General features: G+C 46.8%; 1 protein-coding gene across 4 annotated transcripts in view; it reads left to right on the forward strand.

The window, feature by feature from the left end:
* COQ8A (coenzyme Q8A) overlaps nt 1-12,980 on the forward strand; it is a 39,509-nt gene extending 26,529 nt beyond the window's left edge. For all 4 annotated transcript variants that reach the window (XM_083831238.1, XM_083831237.1, XM_083831240.1 and 1 more), the window contains exons 7-15: nt 2,838-2,923; nt 3,990-4,130; nt 5,407-5,488; nt 6,508-6,601; nt 7,501-7,642; nt 9,546-9,653; nt 10,439-10,504; nt 10,985-11,071; nt 11,587-12,980. In XM_083831238.1, coding sequence (XP_083687364.1) covers nt 2,838-2,923; nt 3,990-4,130; nt 5,407-5,488; nt 6,508-6,601; nt 7,501-7,642; nt 9,546-9,653; nt 10,439-10,504; nt 10,985-11,071; nt 11,587-11,880 — 1,100 coding nt within the window. In that variant the 3' untranslated portion in view covers nt 11,881-12,980. The remainder of the gene's footprint in view (nt 1-2,837; nt 2,924-3,989; nt 4,131-5,406; nt 5,489-6,507; nt 6,602-7,500; nt 7,643-9,545; nt 9,654-10,438; nt 10,505-10,984; nt 11,072-11,586) is intronic.
* The last annotated feature ends 1,282 nt before the right edge of the window (nt 12,981-14,262 follow it).

Consider the following 14,262-nt stretch of genomic DNA (forward strand, 5'->3'; position numbering starts at 1 on the left):
ATGTATGGATTATATACCACCACTTGCCTAATGCCCCTGTTGTAGGTCTGAGCTGAATCAGGCACACAGCTGAAATTGATTGAAAATGAGATGACTGTCTGTGAATTTTAATGCCTGTGTGTAAAAAGCAGTTGTTGGGAAGCAGAGCTGTATCACAGCCTACTCTCAAGTGTCCTGCTAGAAAGGAGGTAGAAGATGACAACATGATCCTGTTCATCATTTACCAAAAGTGTTTGAGGTTGTATCTACAGCCTTCTCCCATTACAACAACCTGTTTGTGATTTACATCACAGAATCACAGAATTGTAGGGGTTAGAAGGGACCTCTGGAGATCATAGAGTCCAACCACCCGGCTAAAAGCAGGTTCCCTACAGTAGGTTGAGCAGGAAAGCATCCAGGTGGGTCTTGAATATCTGTAGAGAAGGAGACTCCACAACCTCTCTGGGTAGCCTGTTCCAGTGCTCTGTGACCCTCACTGTAAAGAAGTTCTTACGCATGTTTGTGTGGAACTTTCTTTTTATGTTCTTGAAGAGATTTCAGGCTGTCTTACTGCATCAGGCTCTTAAGGTCACAGGTGGAGGCATGAGTGACATCTGCTGCTTTGCACTAAACTGCTAGGTTACTCCTGGAAGATAGCAGGAGGGCTGATTTCAAACCTTATCTGAATCTGTTCACTTCGCTTTCCTGCCAAAAAAAAAATAAGGAAGGAAAGAACCAGCAAAAACAGTGCTTTTACACTTGTCTGAAAATAGCTTTCAAGTTATCACTGATACTGAGTCAGCGTCTGAGTGTTTGAAGTACTCAGTTTGCTCGGCTTGTGCTTTGACATTAATTTTAGTAGGTGTTGACTGATGGGGCTGGATCTTGTGTTGTGTTAAATAACTGAGACCAGCTCTGTGTTCCGGAGAGCCCTCGTGGTATTTCATCGTCCTTCATTTGCTATCACCTGTTGTAGGTGTGTGCCAGGCTGATGGCAACACTTGCAGAGCTAGGTGGGAGGCAGCAGCTGACACGTCAAAGGCCGCTACCCATATATGCTCTTTTCTCACCCTCGAGAAACTTCCAGGTTCTTGTTTATAGTGCAGATCTAGGAGGAGCTCTTCTGTTCCTTGCTTTGTTTGGCCAGTGCCTCTCGTAAATGGAATGAGTGAGCCATGGCTGGAAGTTGGCTCTGAAGTCAACTTGCCTGCTGTAGGTGGGGAGAAACTTAGAAATTCTTAGGATGCTGTTATGAGTTGCACTTGATGTGTGCCCAGAGCCTGGTTATAGCTGCACCCGGCTGGGATGTTAGTGACGAGGGAACAGCTGTGAAAGGCCACCTCTGAGGAACAGAAATAATCTGGATTTTTGTCACTTGCCTGCTGTCTCCTAAAATGACCGAGCTTTGGCAAGGGTTCAAACACTTGCCAACTGACTTCACTCAAGTGTCAAGACATACAGGCCTTCAGCAATCTCAGTGGCATTGTCCAGCCTTCATCTGACTCATGACACGTGTACAGAGTGCTGCAATGCCTGCAGAGAGCATAGGCCCTTGCAGGGACAGAATGGGAGCTCCTCCCTTCCCAGGGCAGCGTCCTTAAGGTAGCTGTTTTTCTCATTTCCTGGGATAGACTCCAGGTTGTGTTTGTAAATAAATGACGCACTTTGATTTGAATGTAAGAAGCGCATGTGAAGGTTCTCAAGAATAAAGCTGGTAGCATGGACTTTTTTCTGGTGTTGGGAGAGCCAGCAGTGAAATCTAATTCTTCAAGTCTTTATGAAATGAAGTGTTTGCCAGAACTGGTGGCTTTTCTCTGGGCAGTTGTAGAAGCCTTTACTTACAGGAGATGACTAATCTTTCAAGAGCTCACTCCCCCCATCGTTTCCTATGAGGGTAAAAAATGCTTGCTAAATCCTTCTGGCTCTTAAAATAAGTTAATTTTAGCTGAGTTATGTTTTCTTCTGCCTACTTATAACTGGTTTACGTTTGGGTAGCTGTTTACAGTAGTAGAGGCTACATTATGATTAGTCTGAATCCAGTACTTGCATAAGTAGTGTTTTACTGCTGCACAGCTTTCTAGAGAAACTGCTGCCCCTTAAAATGAATTAGGTTAAACCCCACCACGAACCTGGGAGCACTGGGATGACTTCCCAGGGGTTCCTTCTGTTACCTGCGTCTGTGACACAGTGTCCTCACCTAGGCCTGAATGCTGTACTGCTGTCAGCAAGGGCTGGTAGATGACAGAGGCTTGTGCAGAGCACCTTGTGCTCTGTGTTTGTGCAACCTGCCATCGTACCAGAAGTCTACGTGCCGTGCAGTGTTGCATGCTGCTCCCAGAACTGCTGCTGGATGTGTGGGGTCCGTAGCAGTATTTGTTATTTCACTGAATTGAGCCAGGAACCATGATGACAACCGATGCTGAGGAACTTTTTATACTTCAGAATCCAGCATGTTTTCTAGCATATTTATACTTTGTCCTGACATTGTTCATTGGGAAAAGGTGCGTAGAAACTTACTCTGTCTGCAGCAGGCAAGCTTAGGAGATGTTCAGGTAATATACAGTATTTTTTGGTGAGGGCGAAAGCAATGGAGTAGCTTTTCCCTCTGTTCTGTTACTTGTGTCCAGGACTTCCGTTTGGCTCATTTCCAAAGGTGTGATGCTTCAGGAGGTCTGCCTAAGGGTTCACTTCAGGGTATGGTATTTCTGAGCTAAAACGGATTCCATAACCTTCACTGCTGTGTGCTTGGGCAGGACAACCTGACTTGTTTGAGCACAGATGTATGTTTCTTTGTGTGCTGAAGAACAACTGGAGAACGCGGTGCCTGTGCTGACTGCTGTGTCTTCTTCCTCTGGCAGATGACGCCTTCATCAACCCCCATCTCCAGAGGATTTTTGAGCGTGTGCGTCAGAGTGCCGACTTCATGCCCATAAAGCAGATGATGGTAAGGAATATTCCTTCCTGCTCACTGGGGAGGAGGGTCCGTAACAAAACAAATGTCACCTGTGACATACGCTGCTGGGGGAGGCAGACAGGTATTTTTAAGAGTATTCCTTCAACAGAAGTTGCATATTTTCAGTTGTGGGTGACATCTGATTCCTTATCTCAGCTATGTGCTGTCACTTCTCACCCACACACATACATTCAGCTCTGGACAGAGGAAAAAAATGTTTTCTTTGTTTTTTTTTTTTTATGTCCAGAAGTTATGCTGGTGGAACAGGAAGTCCATACAAATATGATCACATGGGACTAGTTTAGTGCAGCCTCCTCTTCTGTTTCCTCTCCCTCTCTGATCTTCGTCATGGATGTTAAACTAGTGTTTACAAGTGTCTAAATCCCATTTTAAAAATTCACAAATTTTAGTCTGATGGAAAATAAACAGCAATTCTGTCTCTTTGATTATATCTAATCTACCTGCAAGTAGAGTTGGAACGTTTCTTTTTTCCTTTTCTTCCCTTTGATAATTAAGATGTGAAGGGTAACGCAAAAGGAACTGTCAGCACTACATCTATCTTCTGGAAGATAAGAGCCAGCACTTAAGTATGGCAGTCTGGCAGTGTAACAAAAAAGCTGTTAATGGGGGTTGTTGTGTTTAATTGTCAATATTGCCTCAAAGAGGGTCACTCTGGGATGCCTGTATTGCTTCCGATCAGCTTGGTAGTGTGATGAAAGAGGAGAAATATCTAAATCCTTGCCCATATTCTGGAAGATAAGTGGCCCCAAAAGGGGAGCTTTTATATTCCTGAGGCAGTGGTGGTTGTGTTCAAGATCACTGCTCTTCGGGCCCCAGTAACAAAGCCTCACACAGATCCCAGAACTAAACAGATTCTGATAGGGAGCCACTGCTGGCTGGACCATTGCTCACAGTAGTGTGCTCACTGGGAGGAAGGGGAAACGGTCTAGGAAGCAGGGTGTAGGTACTCAGAGCAAGTCATCTTAGAGGAGCATGATTTCAAATAATGCAGATCTTAAATATTTGCTGTCCCCTGATGTTTTCCTTTCATTTGTAGAAAACTCTGAACAATGACCTTGGCCCCAACTGGAGGGATAAACTGGAGTCCTTTGAAGAACGCCCCTTTGCTGCTGCTTCAATTGGTCAGGTTCACCTGGCACGCTTGAAAAATGGGAAAGAAGTTGCCATGAAAATCCAGGTGGGCTTTAGAGACCAGCTTCCTCTCTTGTTTGTGCTGCACAGAGAGGCAGCGGAGCTGCACGAATATATTTAGTGCTAGGTAGATAAGGAAACACTTTCATGCAAGTGAAATTTGGGTCCAGCAATGTCTTACCCTAATTGAAGCAGAGGGGAAGGACAGAAAAGGTTCTGCAACTTGGGCCAGTCTCTGACTCCAGATGAGTGGGAGACCTTTCTTCTGGTTGTATCACTGAAGTGTGGGGATAATGGTGGTAAGGGACTGCTCGTACCAGCTAATGCTGTGTGCAAGGGTCCTACCTACTCCATGGGTCAGTCCTGTTTCTGGAATGTGCCTTTTCATGCCTTTTCTGGCCACAGCCCAAAGGTTATAGAAGTTTGAAGTGACAGCAAGCACTGACCGTTGAGAAATGGCAGTTTGACAATGCTGAGGGTTATTCACTAACTTCCAGTAAAGCTGTCAGCAACTTCAACCAGGTATTTCTAGCAACTAAGTTCTGGAGCTGAAACCAGTTGTACAGCATGCTTTATAATGCAAAAGAAGTGACTGACAGTACTTGCTTGGTCAGGAAGGGACCTCAGGCAAAGTTGGTTATCTGGTTGTTTCTTTGTTTTGTAAACTGGGAGGCTTTAGAGATGATGTGGATGGTTATTGGCTTCTTCTCAAGCTAGTTTTGTCCAAAGGAATCTCTGAAGTTAGCCCAAGGCAGTAACAACGGAAAGTTAAACCTGTGGCACCTTAGGTTCTGCTCCACAACAGCATAGGCTGGTTCATGTCGTTACAGACTAGGTGCAAAAGAACAGGAGGAGGTACCTTTTCCAGGTCTGGTGTGGGGTCTCGCTGCTTGCCCTGCTGCTGTGGATGAAACACTCCGGGTCTGTCAGTGGCATGTGCTCTCAGCTGTGGTAGGAAAGCGGCTGGCTGCTGTCACTGGGAGTTGTGTCTGAGGGATTTTGTGTGTTTCTGGGATTTGCAGCTTAGAATTTCTTTCACTTTAGAAGAGTCCATGTCAGGAACTGAAAAGGCCATTCTGTTTGCCAGGGGATGAATCTTACCCTGGCTCTCGGTCCTCCATTTTAGATGCTGGGCAATAATACATGCTTTTAGAGGAGGGATGTGTGGCTCAGGTGTGCCCTGGTTCATTGCCACGCTGTAGGTGGCTGTGTTGAGGGGTCAGTTCATTTTGAGCTGGAAGGCGTCTTTATCTTGCCCTGTACAACTGGCTTCCTTGGGTTCATCTAGTGTTAATGCTGCCCTTTCCCATTCTATCCTGCAGTACCCTGGAGTTGCCCAGAGCATCAACAGCGACGTTAATAACCTGATGACTGTCCTGAGCATGAGCAATATTCTCCCTGAAGGTAAGAAGACCAAGACCCATGTTTCATCTAGCACATGGAGGCTTGTACCTTGCTTACTTCTCTCCCTAGACTGGAGAGCATGCCCTTGGGCATGTGCCTGTTCCAGCGTTCACTCAGTGGGGTGGGAAGTGCACTTGTGTTGTTTATTTTCCCTGGTCATTTGCGTGCATGCGTGCACCTGCCAGAGTAACATACACTTGTACGTGTGCACTTTTACAACGAAGGACTCACAGGGACTCTTGGTAGTCTGCAGTGTCTGGGTATACCCACTTTTGATGGCCTCCTAGGCATGAAATATGGGCAGTGTTCACATAACGTGTTCTTGCTTTGTCCCTGTTATTTTCTGCCAAGGTTGGCAGAACTCATTCTTCCCTGTATTTCCTGTAGCCCTTTGACTGGGACGAGCAGCGAATGACGGGTAGAGTTGTGGAGAGGTGGAGAACCATTAGATTCTGGGCTCTCAGTGCTTTTCTATAGTACAGGAGTACACCCATTTTTTCACAGTGACTGCAGGATTAACTGCTCCTCTTTCCAAACGCCTGCATGCAGCAGCTGTAAATCTTAGTGGCACTGTACAGATGTTGCCCTTAGATCAGGCTGCATAGTGACAAAAACTGTGGCTATTGCTCTGTGGTGGCTGGGCAGGGCCCTGCAGAGATGTGTCCTGCTGCCTTGACGTGTCTTGCTGCAGAGCCGCGTCAGCACCAGAGCTGCCCCGAGCGAGGGAGCAGGAACAGGCACCTTGAGGTACAGGGTGGGAGATGGGGAGGACGGGGCCCAGCTGTGTGAGCACGTTGTGAATGTACCTTGCTGAAGGAGCAGCTGCGTGGCCACTGCCTGGGGTTACCTGTACAAACTGCTTCTAGTTGCAAAGAGGAGGTGGCTCTTGGGGACCTCTTGCATTCTTCAGCCTTGAGTTGGCTGGACAGCAGGTTGCTCCTCAGCTGCAGTGCTGGCAATCTTAGCCTGAGGGGCTTTTTTTCTAAGACTACTCTGTTCTCTGCTGTTTGGCTTTTAAGGTTTGTTCCCTGAGCATTTGATTGAAGTCCTGAGCAGAGAGCTGGCCCTGGAGTGTGACTACCAGAGAGAAGCTGCCTGCGCGAAGAAATTCCAGTATGTTCACACCAGTGCCCTCAACCTGTCTCTGCACATGGGTGTGAAATGTAGGGAGGTTCCTTAACTTCAGGGACAGTGGGGAGGTGAATTCCATGCCCTGGGGACCCAAGGGAATAGTGTGTTTGTGGCCCCTGTTACCACCTCTTCTCATCCAGGTGTGTTTTCAGTCAGCTGAACTGTTGCTGATGTTGAAGCACGGGGATGAGGCAGCCAGCTGCTGTCCTCTCTCTTTCAACACGAGCCTGTTTTACCACACACATTCTGGTAAAACTACTGAAGATACTGTAGTAACTCTGGAGGCCAGGCTGCAGTGCTGTTCTGTGTTCTGTTACGCCCGGCTATAGTAAGCTTCTGTCTTCATTTTATCTAGGAGTTTTTTTGGGTCAGCCCTCCTACAGCAACTGGCTGCTCCCTTGCCTCACTGTAGCACTGGGGTCCAGATTGCTTTTATGTTGAGGTTGGACCTGGGAGTGCTGCTGGAGGCTGGATGCCCCCTCTTTGCCCACCCTGCAGAACTGTTCCTTTGGCACTGCTCCCCTTGCAAAAGGCCAGTTTCTTCTGTACATGCAGTCTGGCCCTGAAGTGGGATGAACAAAGGAGCCTGGTGCCCCTCAGTGTGCCAGCCTGGAGGCCCTCCTAAAGCTGCTCCTTCAGCAGGAGATGTGACCTCAGGAATCACCAGCAGCTGTAACTCACTGGCATGGCTTCTGGTGACTTGATCCCTACTATAGCTACTGAGGAAAATATCTCCTGGCAGCTGCAGCCAGCGTGTGGGGAAAAGGCAGCAGTTTTGAACCAGGTTACATGAAGGAGCTGTGTGCTGTTCAAGATGTTGCAGAGGGACGCATCTGCTTCCGGGACTCCTAACCTTTTCCTTTCCTACTTCTGTGCCCTAGGGAGCTGCTGAAAGACCACCCCTTCTTTTATGTCCCACGAGTAGTGGATGAGCTGTGCAGCAAACACGTCCTGACCACAGAGCTTGTGTCTGGCTTCCCGTTGGATCAAGCTGTAGGGTTGAGCCAGGAGATCCGAAACGAGGTACTGTTGGGTGGGCTTGCTTCTCCCCTAGCTCAGACAAGCACGCTTGGGCCTGCTTGCTGACTGGAAGGCTGGAGAGTTACTTGTTATTTGTGGAAGGGCAGACCCTGAGGAGCGCAAAGCAGGGCTGGAGCTGGTGACTGCTTGGATCCTCTTTCCCTAAGGGAAGATTTCAGTGCAGGGAGTTTGGCAGCAACACGGGAGTCTCCCTGGGCTGGTTTAGGCCTTGCAGGCACTGGCCTTCATGCACAGGGAGCAGGTTGGAGAGGGTGAGTGGCAAGGGTGGTTAAAGGGGGAGGTGGTCTAGCTGAGGAACTCCTAGGTGCCCTGTTTCTCTCAGATGACCCTAAGCTTAGGAGGAATTGCCAGCTCTGGGGGAAGAATAGTTTTGTTCTGCAGCTGTTCTCTTGGACAGGACTGCAGGAGAATTTCATGCCCTTGCCAAAGTGATTGGGTGTCATCTCCCTCTGTGAGTCTGACCTGTGCTGTACAGAGCTGCTGGAAAACTACCTCAGTAAACAGAAGGGGGGATGTGGTGGTGGGTGCACATCGGCGCTGAATATAGCAAGGGGTTGGAGTGCTGTGGTGGGAGAAGCATCTGCTTTAGTAGCAGAAATAACTGTCCTGGTATTTGGATATGTTTTGTGGTTGGTTGGTTGTTTTTTTTTTTAATCTTGTTGTGAGCTGTCAGCTGTTAGCAGGTCACTGGGGAAAAGTGCAGGGTGTATGTTCCTCTAGACAGATTCCAGTGCCATACTGGACTTGGAGATGGGCCAGAGCTGGCTGCCTGAGACCCCTGGGGCGCCTGTCCTTGGGGCTTGTTCTCTCGGATGGGCTGCTGTATCATCTGGGCTGCTTTTAAAAGGCTATGAGGTAGGGCAGTGCTACTTTTCCCTGTAAGCAAAGCAAAGCAATTGGCCTAGCAGGCCCACAACCTTCTGACCCAAATGGCAGTGTCTTGTAGCAGGGTCTGGCTTGCCTTTACTGACCTCTTCCCTCCTTCCCTCTTGAAGGTAGTGTTTCATTGCGCCTTTTAGAAGCTGAAGACAGGCAGGATGAGGCTGGCAGTTGTACTGAACAGGCTCCAGTTTACGTATCCTCACAGAGAGGCTTTGCTGTATGTAATACAGTAGCGGGCTTTCTAGAGGCTGCTGCTCTTGCCTCCTCCATGCCTTCAAGTCCCAAGCTTGTGTGCCTGCTGCTTCTCCCTCAGGCGGGGCTGGTGCTGAGCCCAGACGACTTTGCTGAGGAGTACTTGGTGGTGTGTGCATGTAGCGAAACCCCTTTAGGTAAAGGTTTGAACCTAGCTCTGTATGTTGTTGGGAAGGAAGCTTCGCAGGAAGAGACTCTTAGCTTCTTTTGGGCCTTTAACTCAAAGTGCCCTGGAACAGCGTCTTGCCTCCTGTGAGTTACACCGGCTTCATTTTGGCCAAGTCCTGCAGGACTTTCCATTGCACAGTAGGTTGTAATGCCCTGCTGGTCTTCCCTACCTCTGCTGCTGGGTCCCTTCGTGCATTGTGAAGATGCTCCTCTGCTCCCAGAGCAACAACCAAGCTTGTAGTCAAAGCTAGGGAGGCAGGACCAGGACACGAGTAATGCGTGCAGTTTGATGACCCCTGCAGCCTGCTGTTCTCAGTTGCCACGTACAGGGCAGCAGCCCTTCTGAAGGTACAGCTAGGGGCCTTCGGATATGTGTTGTCTGCTAAGGGCGTCCAAAGGCAGGAGTGGGCGGGGATTTGTTGAAAGGCATCTCTCACCTCTTCAGGAGTTTTGCAGCATGGAGCAGATGGTACCTACCAGTGTGGTGATGTGTTCCTGGTGTGTGCTAATGCCCATTGTAAATTACATGTATGGACAGGGCTTGCCACCCTGCTGACTTTTCTTTTTCTCTCTGGTTTTCAAGATCTGTCACCACATCCTCGTGCTGTGTCTGCGGGAGCTGTTTGAGTTCAAGTACATGCAGACTGACCCAAACTGGTCAAACTTCTTCTATGACCCGCAGTTACACAAGGTAAGTGCAAGCAGCACCCGTTCTGCCTGTGCAAGAGCTGTTCTTCACCAGCTCTTGATTATTCCCCATTCTCAAAGTCCATTGAGCCCTTACTGAGGTTCTCTCATGGATTCCTGTCCTTGAGCCTTGGGCAGGCAGGACAGTGAAACCTGGCCCTTTGCTGCTTTTACTTGGTTGGTCTGGGTGGGAGGGAGAACAGGGCTCGTGTAACTCTGTTGGACTGCCTGTCTGTGGCCCTGGATCCAGTCACAGATAACTCCTTAGCCTCAGGGTCTCTTTTGCTTTCTTTGAAATGTGTCACCGGGAAGTTGTATTTGGCACTGTTCCTACCAGGGCACATCTGAACAGTTTTTAGTTGAATGCTTTTGTCTTGTGCTATGCTGAAGATATTGGTGCTTGGGGAAGCATTTGCAGATGTCCTGCTTGTTGGCTTGGCTGCCTGCTTGTACCCTGCAGGCCGGATGGAATTGCTTGTTCAGCCCTGAGATACGTGTTGAGAATTGTTGGGAAAAGGTTCTGCATTGCTCTGTCCCCAAGCAGAAAGCCTGAGTGGGGTTACAGAACAGGTGTGACAATGTCATCACAGGCCACATCTCCTGTGTCATGTACTGGAACAAATGCTTGCCCTATTGTTAGGGAATAAAGGAATTAAGGGGAAGCTGAGACAGTGGGAAAGCGCCGCTCCAGCAAGTTGAACTTCTTGAAGGTATTGGGAGCCTTCTCAGGTCAGGCCTTCTTCCTTAAGTGGTTGATACTGCAGTGCTGAAGGGTTTGTCTATTTCTAGGTGGCCCTGCTGGACTTTGGAGCAACACGAGGGTTTGACGAGAAGTTCACAGATGTTTACATTGAGGTGAGGACTTGCAGTGTGTCCTAGAATGCTGCGCTGGGGTTCTCAAGAGTATTTGCAAAATTCTCTTAGCTGTATTGCTTTGTGTCTGCACTTGAATCTACTTTTGGGTGTAGATGGAAGCAGGGTTGGAGATGAGATCTTGGTTCCAGTTTTATCCCTTATGACAGCTTTATGCATGTCTGCTGCTAACCTTTGGTGGTTGTGTCCTGGTGTTTAAATGACATGACAAATGTGGAGAACTGTAACATTGCTTACTGGGAGACTTAGGCAGAGTGTATCTCAAAGTGTATCTCACCCACTCACAATTCAGTGATTTTTATATGAGGGTGTGGGGGAATTGCTTGTCCTGTTCATTGTCTGTCTTCTTCTGTGGCCTGCTTACAGATTCATAAATTTATGCACTCATATATATGTGCTTTCTTGTGTGAAAGCATCTTTCAGTCATCACCTAGCTCTCCTGAAAGTGTTCTTCCTATTCAGGTAATCAAGGCAGCCGCTGACATGGACAGAGAGAGAGTACTGAAGAAGTCCATTGAAATGAAATTCCTCACTGGTTATGAAGTCAAGGTATGGAGCAGAAGCGTCTACTTTTAGTGGTGGCCAGTGAAAGGTTTGCTGAAGAACGTGGATCTTAACTTACAGATTTCTTGATGGCAGTCTGAAAGCCCTGCCGCCAAGCTGAGGGAGAAGGGCAAAAAATGTTCACGATTTTGTTCTCTCCTTTTGTTCTGGCAGCAGGAGCCAGAACAAAATGATAATGTAATAATCATTTACAATAATCATCTGCTAACCCCCAAACTACTTTTTCTTCTATACCCCCTCCATCTCCCTTCACTCCCACAGCAAGACAGGCAGTGATGCTGCTGAAACTTCATGACTGGGCAGACAGTCTTCTGGGAGGCTTAGGTGCTTGGAATTAACCAACTGTTTATCAGTCTGTCAGGGTCTGGGGGTTACATTAGTTGTGGGTATAGGTACATATTTCTCCTGATCGGCTGCTGTTAGGATTAGTATTTCTCCTTTTCCTCCCTGGTGTTTCAAATGGTTAGTGATACTATTTGGGCCACTTTCCTTTTGGGCAGGAAATGGAAGATGCACACTTAAATGCTGTCCTCATCCTGGGAGAGGCTTTTGCGTCTGAGGAACCTTTTGATTTCGGCAACCAAAGCACCACGGAAAAGATCCATGGTTTAATTCCAGTCATGCTGAAGCATCGGCTTGTTCCTCCACCAGAAGAGACCTACTCTCTTCATCGGAAGATGGGGGGATCTTTCCTTATCTGCACCAAACTGAAGGCCAAAATTCCCTGCAAAAACATGTTCCAAGAGGCATACAGCAAATATTGGAGCACTAGGGGCAAGAAGCCAGAGGAGTAATAAGAATGAACTAACGTATCTTGTTCTGAGGGCGCGGTTTGTCTGAGCCTTGCAAAGAATGTTCTAGCCTCCCATGCGTTGCACCCTAACTCTCCATCCTCTTGCGATGCAGCAGCCTGTGCCCTGGAAGCCAAGCGTGAGTTTCATGGAGACAAAGCTGTTCTTTGATGCGCTGTCTGGCCGACACTGAGACTGCCAGGACAGTCTGCAGCTTGCTGGAAACTGTCTTGAGTGCTTGTATACTGTTTCAGGATACCAGCCAACTACCTTGAATACATTTTTAACATTGTGATGATAGCTGCATATTGTGTTTTTTTTTTTTAAATATATAGCAGGTAGAGGAAGGAGGACAAGAGTGGAATTTAGTATTGAAACGTGTTTGGCATTCTTGAAAATTTTTTTTTTAAAAACCTTCATGCTTTCATGCTAAGGTGGAATTCAAGTAGTTTTCGTACTGTGACTTACAGAATGAAATACTAAGGTGTACCCTACCACAGATGCACTCAGTCCCCCTTTCTCCTGTTTTTCTAAGTCGAGTGACAGCAGTGCAAGAACCTTCCTGGATTTTAGTGATGCTGATGTAATGCAAAGGATGTGTGTACACATAACATGAAGTTTTATGTTTTCTGCTTCTCTTTGGCTTGCATAGGAAACATTTTATAAACCTGTGAATTGAGTGCCAACATCTTTTAAACACACACATACTCACACAACTCTTCTCAGTTCTGGGAGGCAACTATTAATCAACAGAACTACATCTGAGCACAAATAGTGGGATTCTTCACTGTTGGGTAGGTATCGACTTCGGTGAGTTAGATAAGCTACATCTCTGACACCAATTGTTTGCTGGACTCCTAACTTGAAAGCTAGTCTGGGGTTTTTGGCTGTTTTCCAGTAATGTAGAACTTATGGCAAGGCAGACAAACACTTCATGTCTCTCATGAGCATTTCAAGCTTCAAATGTCACATGTTTAAAACCAGACGCACAATTTTAAACTATTGGAGTCAAGCTAGCAAATATACTTTCTTAGATTTTTTTTTTTTGTACAAAGCCTGTACCTGTATGAGTTCTGATTTCAATAAAAAAAAAGTGCTTGTGCTGTGGGCCTGCAGTCTTTCCATCGTCTGGTGGTGTAGTGACTACAAAAGTAAACCATGTCCTATTTGCTGAGCTTCATAACAGCACAGGACAGGGGACCCTTCCATGTCCCTTTTGTAGTTGTTTGCTCAAAGAATTGCTACTACCCTTGCAAAGCCAACTGTGGCCTGTTCATTCCTTCATTTTTCCCATTGCAGCTGTGTCACATGGTAACAGTGATGACAAGCTTACCAGGAGCCAGAGGGATGTCAGCTTGAACATCGATCGGTCTGGCCACTAAAATCCCTGGTAACTGACTTTCTTTTGCTCGTTTTCCCTTTTTACTCATTCTGTTAAGAGTTTCTGGACACTGTTCTTTTTGCCCTTCCTCCACTTCTGTAGAAAGAGTGGTTGTTGGAGTTGATGCTTATCTGGTGCTAGTGAGTCACGTGTCCTTGTCTGTCAAGTGCAAGATATTTAGCAGCAGCTGAGTCTACTTGGTTAGCACAGCCCAGGAATGCAGAAGGCTGTATGCTCTTAAACTTCCTTATGTAAGGAAGCCTGACTGCTGGCACTTGCAGAGATAAAGAGCAGGTGAATAAATGGTCTCTCTCAGTAGGGATGTATAAGAACTAGGAGAACAAGTTACTGTATTGCCTTTCCTCCATGATCATAAATATATAAACTGCTTGATTTAAGGCTTGTTTTAGGAAGATCCAGTAGTACTTAATTCAACTAAAACCACTCATCAGGTTATTTCTAATACTTTGAGAAGTGTGAACTCTGCTAGTCAGTAACAAAGTAATAGTTTTGCATAAAGCTGCTTAACTTAATTCACTAATGGACTAACTTATCTTAGTGCTTTGCGTTCTGGTATATATTATTTACTTTTCCTTTGGTTCTAGACCTTGCAGCTGTAAAAACGGTGGAATGGATTGAGATGTTAAATGCTTATGTTAAAAAGCAAGGTACAAAAAGCTGTCAAGGATACTAGCAAAGTTTCTGATGGTTGACAGCCAGTATGTCCAGAATACTTGCAAGGAAAACAAAATAACTGAAGAGCATTACAGTTCCAGTAAGCACAGGTAGATGACATTCATTATATACTTGTTGGTGTGACCGCAGATCTTTTGTATAAGATGCTGGGTGGCACGGCTTGCAACACAGGACCAACAACAGCACAGTATTCCTGCTGTAGAAGTGAGGGGAGGGAGGGAGGGAGGGACTGACAGCTGTTATCAAAGCTAAGCTTATTACCAACACAACAACAAACGAAGAGGAAGATATCCCAACAAACAGTCTCA

The sequence above is a fragment of the Anser anser genome (assembly GCF_964211835.1).
Source record: "Anser anser genome assembly, chromosome: 3".
Lineage (NCBI taxonomy): Eukaryota > Metazoa > Chordata > Aves > Anseriformes > Anatidae > Anser > Anser anser.